The 9,132-nt window shown below is 33.2% G+C and overlaps 1 protein-coding gene across 2 annotated transcripts; it reads left to right on the top strand.

Annotated features, from left to right (window-relative positions):
* Window positions 1-4,150: 4,150 nt before the first annotated feature.
* On the top strand, window positions 4,151-6,233 carry LOC149554610 (zinc finger CCCH domain-containing protein 20-like). 2 transcript variants are annotated; one of them, XM_089828662.1, is made up of 2 exons: window positions 4,151-5,606; window positions 5,787-6,233. In XM_089828662.1, the coding sequence occupies exon 1, from the start codon at window positions 4,445-4,447 to the stop codon at window positions 5,579-5,581; it is 1,137 nt and encodes a 378-aa protein (XP_089684788.1). In that variant the 5' UTR covers window positions 4,151-4,444; the 3' UTR covers window positions 5,582-5,606; window positions 5,787-6,233. The 2 variants fall into 2 exon arrangements, with proteins under 2 accessions (XP_089684788.1, XP_089684789.1); XM_089828663.1 differs by having other exon boundaries at window positions 4,306-5,606; window positions 5,796-6,233.
* The last annotated feature ends 2,899 nt before the right edge of the window (window positions 6,234-9,132 follow it).

Here is a 9,132-nt window from a genome sequence, read left to right as displayed (position 1 = left end):
TTGGAATTTTTTAGAATAACTAAGGGTGGGGGGAGTGAATCAATTATCCAAGGTCCAGGTATACAATTAAAACTTTTCACAACTTAGTGAACCCACATCCATAAAACATTTTCATCATGCATGCATACTTAACCTTGTAGGTTACTGTCAAATCAACTTTGCAAAAATATAAACATGAAACATAATAGATTCAATAACACATTTGACACAATGATTTTACATGAAAATCCAATTTGGGAAAAACCATAGTAACATGCTACTCATTCTCACTCTTCTGAAGTGATACCATGTGAAAGACCAACACTATTAAAGGTTACAATGCACACTATTAAATGTGACCTAGTTAAAGGATTTCAATCACCATGTTAGGAGTGAGCCTTATTAGAGAACCTTAGATCATTCACTTGGAATGTCACCTAGTTAAAGGATTTACAATGACTATTAAGTCATCTTTAATTCAAAGGATTTACCCTAGATTGGTACAATGACTAGAAAGTAACAGTAAGGCTTGATTTGCTAACAACTTACAACACACATGTAGATTATAGATCTCTATTTCAATCCTCCATTTTGCTTGACTTTCAAACACTTCAACTCTGATAGCTTGTTCACCCTTCAAGTATCCATACCCTTAAACCTTCTTACTTTACTTGCGAATGCAATCTCTTCTCTTAGGTCACTGAATGAAGCAATACCCTAGACTCCTTGTCTTCCTTAGGTTCTCACACTTGACAACCTTTTCTTTTGACCAACCATCTCTATAAATAGAGAATTAAGATCTTTTGTCATTCATCCTCCATCGTCATTTTAGTGTTAGGTTAGATTAGCTAGGAACTTTCCATCATTTCATTTCATCCCTTTCTAGGAACTTCTCCTTTAATCCTCTTTGAATTTGCTTCAAAATAGTTCATCTTGAATTTTGTGTCATCAGCTCATCAAACTTATCTTCCACACAGTTCACACAATTAGAGAAATTAAACTTGTCAGCTCAAATTCATTGAATTCTTGATCTTTCTCATAATGTTGACACTTGACATTAACTGGCTTCTAGTGCTTGGCACATATTGCGTTGCTTGACATCCTCTATCAAATCACTCAGCATGAATTAAAGTTTATTGTTACTCAGCATCAACTAAACTTTACTCAGCTTACACTTTCTCACTTGGCTTACATTGAAATTGACTTTGCTCAACTCGAACTGGTTTTCTACTCAGTTTACACTAACTTTGCTCGGCACCTACTGTGCAGATTGTTAAGCTGGCAGAAAAACTTTGTTTGACTTGTTCTTCTGAACTTAATTAGTGTATCCATCCTTTGCAACCTTAAGTAGATTATCAATGCACTATAATACCATTGTCTTAACTGATCCTTCTACTTCTTTTCCATATCATAACTCAACCCTTCCTAGATATGTGTTATTGTTACCTCATTTGATCAAATCATCTTCATCAATCAAACAAATGATTGTACTTAAATCATATAAGCAATTGTCTTACCATCAAGTAGCAAGTTTGACATCAATGATAAAACAATGATTGAAAATCATTTGTCATATTTGTATCAATCTATTTTCAACAAAGAAGTTATTCAAGGATTTTCTTGAGTAGGTTTTATCCAACTAATTTTTCCTCTTGGATTTTTGTGGTTTAGTGATGATAGTCAAAGATTCTTTCTTGCAAATCCACCATCTAGGTATGGGCCAAACTTGGTGAAGTTTACTTCAACAATGTTAATTTTCCTTCTAATTAGTTTGGTGAGGTTTTAGCAGTGATTTTAGTAGCAGATTCAATCTTTCATCCAAGAGGGGTTTCCATCATTTTGATTAGATATTTTTAGTTTGTTGCAACAATGATGAAGATTAGATTTGGGTTTCAATTGAGGAGACAAGAGAAAGGTTTTTCTTTAGTAGATGATGAAGAATCAAGAAGATAAGTGGCAATGATTAGATCAAATATGACTCTTCTTGCTTCTTTTACATATTCCCTTCTCTTTTCATTGTACAAGGTTGGTTCCAGTCTTTCAGAAAAGTTTCTATAGCTGTGATTCCACCATTCTTTCAACATTCTCTTTGTATGAACAACAATAATGAAGTCATAGTGATAGTTCTAGTCTTTTGTGTGTTTTATAAGTTATCTTCATACATCTTGAATGTATTTGTCTCAAGGAAATGAATACAAAGCAACAAATGAAAGTACTTTCATTCTAGTTCTTGTCTCCTATCTCTATTGTCTACAATCTTTTGGGATGTGTGAGCAAAGATCATAGATCTCAATTGTGGCTTATTTTAAGTTGTATGTCTTGATGTGTTTTTCCATTGATTTAAAGAATCAAGTAAATGCTTGATGTATCTTGACATGGTTGCAAATTGCATGGAAGGATTCTGATAAGTATAAAATTCATTATGAACATTGATGTCTGATTCACAAAGTGAATGCATAGATCCAAACATTTTGATGTATGTTGGGATTTGTGGAATACCCAATGGATAGGGCACTGATTAATCATTGGATCTTCATGTTTCTTGTTGTTTCATATGTGGGTTATGCTGAAATCAATCTTTAATCAAATCATTTTTCCTTTCATGTTATAGAGCTAAAGTGGATTCCCACACTTATCTTGTCAATCTCATAGGTCATGTTATTATCTATTTCATGCCTTTGTCATTGCATGAGTATAGAAGAAATTGGGGTTTCATCTACTTAATATAGATTTAGATTTATGGTTTTTGCATTAGTGACATAAAAAAATCTAAGGTCTACCCACCTAGGTTTTGCAGAGCTTGAAGAGAAGGAGGAGTTTAGCCTTATAGTTGCCCTGGGTTCTAAAGAAAGTGTATCCATCATAGTAATTAGTTGCCTTTAGATGCATTTTGTTTGAGCTTCCTAGAAGTTAAAATTAGTGTTAAATCAGGAGCCAACATGAGGGAGGAGCATTATTGGATTTGATTTTATATGGTAAACTATGCTTTTTGTTGATTCACACTTACATATTTTTTTAATTTTATATAGTAAACTGTGGAGCATTATTTGATAATGTTAATTCACACTTATATATTTTTAAAATACACATGATCAAAAAAATTTAATACCAATATTTTTACAATAAATAATATAATATTATTTTAAAATAGTTATCTTTTTTACTATTATTAATCATTGGTATTTTATTTAAACTATACAATAATAAAGTAGTTTAATAATAACAAATTAATTTCAAAAATATATTATTATTAAATTTTAATTATTATAATATAATTTAAACTTGTTTATTTATATTACTTCTATTACATATATGTGTCATTAATATTATATTTATTTTAAAATAATATTTTACTTGTTTATCTTTAAGCTTAAAAGGGAGAAACCTCACCACAAACTAACATCTAGTTATTCGAAGACATCTAACTCTAACAAGACTTGAGCCTCTTGAAGAGGCTCCCAAACATTAAGCTTTAAAAGTCTTGTATGGTCTCAACAAAAATATTCTGGATTAACTTCTTAATGAAGAGATTTTTAAAGAAAATGAAACATCTCTAATATTAGAAATGGGTTGAATAAGATCAATTAGATTTTAGGAAGGTCTTTGTGATGTCACATGTGTCTAAAAATGGGTCCTTGTTAAACAAGAGTCAACAATTTAAGCTTTTCATAGTGAAATCAACTTGGTAATAAAACCCTTGAAGGATGCATGCAGAATGACATTTCACCCAAATTTGTAATATTTAGAACATTTACATGCAAAATTCTTTTCAAATAATATTGTGAAGTAACTACACAAGAAATAACACACTACTAATGCCACAATGTTAGAAAACATTAACATAAAAAATTATCCTTTAATTTAATAGCAGATACAAAAAATTTAATTAATTTTTTACACTGTGAAAGTTTGATATAGAAACCAATAGAATTCAATCATATATACCAATTTAACCACTAGCGTATATACAATAATATTACATTTATAATAATTTCCAAAACCCACTATTTAAAAAACCTTTTTTATAAATTGCAATTTTGATCTTTACTTTGTACTTTTTACCAAAACAACATAGGCAACATACATCATGTTACTCTTTGGAAACAGTTGTAGAACGAGTGGACAGTTAGTACCTCATATTAGAAAGTCCTCCAAAAGAAGTCATACCTTCAAAGTTCAAATCAGCATCTTTTTTCATCTTAATTCTCATGGCATGTATGAGCATAAGACGAAGGTCTTCAGGAGAAATGATGTTACTTGAGCAAGTTTATTCCCAATCGCCTCCCTCGCACAAGTATTCTGCAGTACAATTTATTTTTGATGCAGTACGATAGTTCACATCTGTGGGTTAATAACCCACTACCATGGAGTGTGTAATTATCTTCATTGATTCTGTACATATATAACACACGGCCAACATAGAAGCCGAAGCTTTTATTGCATTTCAGATCACCAGTCAACTTTCATGGACATGAACTTCAATACTTCATCTCCTGTTTCTTTCCATCTTCCCACCAATGGCCTTCTCATGCCATCTGGGATTGACGGTGATCATGATCACAATGGAAATATGAAAGCTGATGGGATGTTTTGGGGGTTTGGCAACGGCATGATGCCATTGATTTTTGACTGTTGTGAGCCTAATTGCAGCATGCAATGGGGTGTTATTGAGGATCAAGAGAATGGGTTGTATGATGAAAGCTCAGATGAATTTAGAATGTACAAATTCAAGGTCCTAATATGCGCTAAGGAGAGCAGCCATGATTGGACAGAATGCCCATTTGCTCATAGAGGAGAAAGGGCAAGAAGAAGAGACCCTAGTCTCTATTGTGGAGAAACTTGCCCTGACTACAAGAAGGGGTTCTGTAGAAAGGGTATGACTTGTGAATTTGCTCATGGGTTGTTTGAGACATGGCTTCATCCTCAGAGATACAGAACACAAAGGTGCAAGGATGGTATTTACTGTAGTAGAAGAGTCTGCTTTTTCGCACACAATGACGGAGAACTTCGTTGCACTTCAGACCCTAGAAGTCCATGCAAGATGAGAAACACACAGCATTCTACACAATCAAAGACCATGTATAACAACAATTGTCATAGTCCAAGGAGTATTAGGTATGCATGTAGTAATATTGGCTTTGCACCTCAGACATATGGCTTAGGTTTTCAACATGAGAGCAGTCCAAGAGGTGTTCCAAGGATGATTTCTGATTCTTCACCTTACATTTCTTGTCCCTCTCCAAGTGCTACCTCTATTTCATCTGGGTCTTTGCAGGGTCTTAAGATGGATTGTTCTTGTGACCTTGGAGATGTCATTGCTGCTTTGAGGAATGTTGATTTGAGTCATGGTGATGAATCCAATTACAGTGTTGATAATAAGTCCTCTCTGCAAAACCATGTTGGTGGGGATCAGTGCAGCTTAGAGAGGTCATTGGAAATTGGGGTTAATTGTGGATTCATGGGGTTAGACACGGCAAAGGAGCTCAGGGCTAAGATCTTCAACAAATTTCGAAAAGACCAACCAAAGCAGGAGTACAGTTTTTGTGCTGCTGCTGATCAGCCAGATCTTGCGTGGGTTAAGGAGCTGGTTGAGGAAGTATGAATTAATCTTTGCATGGAATAAGGAGGTGTGTCATTACTGAATTTTATAAGTATTCTAACTGTTTAAAAATTACGTTTTTTATGGCTAGGACTTGGGAGAGTTTCTCAATGTTTTACGAAGTGTTACAAATCTTAACGGGTTTTGAATGATTTCTTAATGCATCAAATTAATGAAGTTATGCATGTTTGTTATGATTTGGTGGCAGAGACTTTAGGTTTTGAGATTTCATAAAATTTTCTGCGGTTGCAAGAATTTTAATGGTGGGGATTTCAAAGTAATCATACTTTGCCCAAGAGCATAAGTTACCTGCAAGCTTCAGATTATGGCCCCTTCAGAGGACACGAAATTCAAATAAATGATTTGGTATATATTATAAGTTTCTAGCGTTGGTCAATCTTTGGCAAAGGAAGGTCATGAAAGACATGATCACATTCTAGCGAATTATGAGATTTTTATTGTCAAATTATAGTAATCAGTGAGAACAATATTAACCATTGTTCTCTTTAATATGGTGTATATATTCAATGGATCACACAGAAGCATTGTTACTATATTTCAATGTCAAAGAGCCCAGTAAATAGCAAAAGCCACATAAGCAAAGCTCTGTTATATTAATAAAAAGAAAGCGAATATATCGATTGCTTCTATGATAGATGTTTCTTATTATTATTAATTGTACTGGAGTTCAACAGATGCCATTGTATTGGGGAACAAACGTTTCATGCTAAGATTATAGAATTGTTTTCATACATATGTTCAGGAACAAGTCAATGCAATTGTTCTTATAACACTCTCTTGATTTGCTCATAAACAATGAACTATTAGCCAAAACAATATGTTTTAAAGGTATCCTTGTTGCAGATATATTCCATTGCATGATAACAATTGAAAAAAGAACAGAGAAGTAAAGCAGTGCAGCGTCAGTTATTTCACTTAATTGAACCAAGCAAATAATGTGAATGTTATAACCAGACAAATGTATGGTGTGACAATATTCAATGGAAACACACAGAGCATTAAATTTTGCCGTTTACATCACAATGCTATGAAAGGGTACATGGGCATGACCAAAACGTTGTGTGAGAGTATGGCTTTCACTAAAGAGTTCCTAAGTCTAATGTACCATTTTGGCAAGATTGATATACCATAGATGATGCCACATAAAACTTTTATATGACCATATCATTATGCATATTTTTTTAATATTTCAATAACACTTAAATTTTCCATTTAATCTTATAATTGAGCCTGGCTATGATAAGAAACAGACGTAAGCTTTCCTATTGAATTACATCAAAAATATTTCACTTTAGAGTGCGATGTGGACGACAGAAACAGTTTTTCTACCATCTTGACAGTAAATTCTTAGATAAATCTATTCAACAAAGGGACCACTGAGCAGCTAAGAGCATTCATCACCAAGTTGTACAAGACGGTCGAAAATCAGTATGTCCCATAGACTATCTTTAACCTCATAGACATTAAAATATAACTTCTAATTCTTTTAGATTTATTTTCATTTTGCTGTCTGCCACTCTTATTAAAATTTACTTCTTCTAATGTTTTTAGATTTATTTTCATATTGCTCTGTCGGCCACTCTTCCTTGGTGAGCTTACACAGTGCAAGCTGGTTACTTTCACGCCTAGTTAGCCATACTGTGGAGTGATAGGTTGATATGAATTGATATTGAAGTCCACCCTTTACTATAAATATTAATTTCCATTACTTCTACTTTGATTGTCTTTTCATTGAAATATGGTACTTGCACCCACTCTTTATGATTTCAACGATTCAACCATCCAAACTAATCATTCTTATAATAATACTGATACATAATCAGTTTTTAAATCTCCTTCTCTTTGTAGAGAATCAACAGTCATTAAGATCGATCTTATACTTCTATTTTTATAGTTCAAATATCTTATCAAAATATAATCTTTAAATAGGAGTTCAAATTTACAACGACTATCCATGATTTCAACAACTCCACCATCTAATCTAACTGTTGATTTCTATAAGATTATACTCTATCAAGTAGAATTAGATCATGATCCTTGATGTAATCAGCGTTTAACAGGATATAGTGTTGAAATTATTATTCTTTGTATGAGGCTTTAGAATTCTATAGTTTTCCTGTTCTTAAGTTGGGATATGCTATCCCTTTTCCAATCAATGTTGATGCCATTAGTATTACTGACAGCTACTATTCTGGGTCTCTTGCCCTGTGCTTGCTGGGATTCAGATTTATCATATCGAAGTTGGTATTTATGGACTAGATGCTGTTGTCGATATTAAATATTTGTCCATACTTTGCCAGCGTCCATTTGTAGAACTATAGCACAGCTGTCTAATATAAGTATACAACTCTTTCCAATAAATACAAACATCAACAGTAATGCTATTTTGAAAAAGCTTTTCACCATTAGGAATTTTATGGAAGGGCGGTGAGATTCGGTTCATGTCATTGTTATAATAATGCGTTAAAGAGCACAAAGTGAAAAGAATTTGACAAAAGGTGACAGGTGAAATCAAATCCGTAAGTGTCATTAAAAAAAATCAGTAATTATAGATTATGTGACACAACATTTGACATGAGATGTTTAACCAACTTTGTCTCACTTGAGAAATTACAGAAATCACATTTAATTAAATGGGTGTGTGTGTATATATATATATATACGATGAAAATGCTTTAATCCATCCTTGCATGAGACCCACCTGTGGATATCAATTCCTGTGAGAAAATTTAAAAAAATGAAAGCAGACAAGAGCTTGACTGATAAATCTGCTTTTCTAGGTGTAGGATTGTGGGCAGAAATACACGGTGAAGGAACCAAGTGTCAACTAATATGGCAATTTCAGTACCACAATAATGACTTCCATGCTCAATAAGTTGTCTTATAAATAAGTGGGTCCTCCCTTGGAACCATTTTCTTGTACACGTTGCAGTCAGCATACAGAATAAATAGGAGAAATATGTCCGTCAGCAATAAAGGAGAAGGAATGGTGGCCTGACACAACATGTGAATGCTAAAAATTGGTAAGTCCTATGTGTGGGTCACCTCGTACTCTCTCACCTTCTGTAGGGTCTCTCAGCTCCTGCAGGGCATATGAAGACATTATAAATGGATAATAATGAGAAAAGAGTACATGTATGGCTATTTGCGATGGGTTTTCAACTGCACTAATCCTGTTTTGTTAATTTGCATTTCCAGACTGGATTGACTGGTAGAGATCAATTCTTATCAAACCAAGTTGTAATCTAATAGATTGAGGGCTTTAACGATTTTTAAAAAAATAGTTATCTAATCAATTTGGCACATTAGTTTTTTTTATAGTCAATAGGTGTTGATGGTTAGAATTTATCATTTCTAGAATTGTTTTTAGTAACCTATTTATTAAAGATTAAAGATTAAAGTGAGGGGAATAAATGAATTCAATTGTATTTTAGATGTATTGAGAATTTTTTTTAAAATTAAATAATTGATAGTTCAGAAAGATAGGTACAAAATCAAGAGAGGGGAGGCGAACCTCAACCTCCTAGTTCAAT

The sequence above is a fragment of the Cupressus sempervirens genome, chromosome 5, assembly GCF_028749045.1.
Source record: "Cupressus sempervirens isolate cs-2001-9-10 chromosome 5, ASM2874904v1, whole genome shotgun sequence".
NCBI lineage: Eukaryota > Viridiplantae > Streptophyta > Pinopsida > Cupressales > Cupressaceae > Cupressus > Cupressus sempervirens.
The sequence above is the reverse complement of the archived record's forward strand: the minus strand, read 5'-3'. Positions and strand labels throughout refer to the sequence as shown.

What these genes read in the sequence shown, in the direction of transcription:
- LOC149554610 (XM_089828662.1), top strand. Translation starts at nt 4,445, where the DNA reads ATGGACATGAACTTCAATACTTCATCTCCTGTTTCTTTCCATCTTCCC.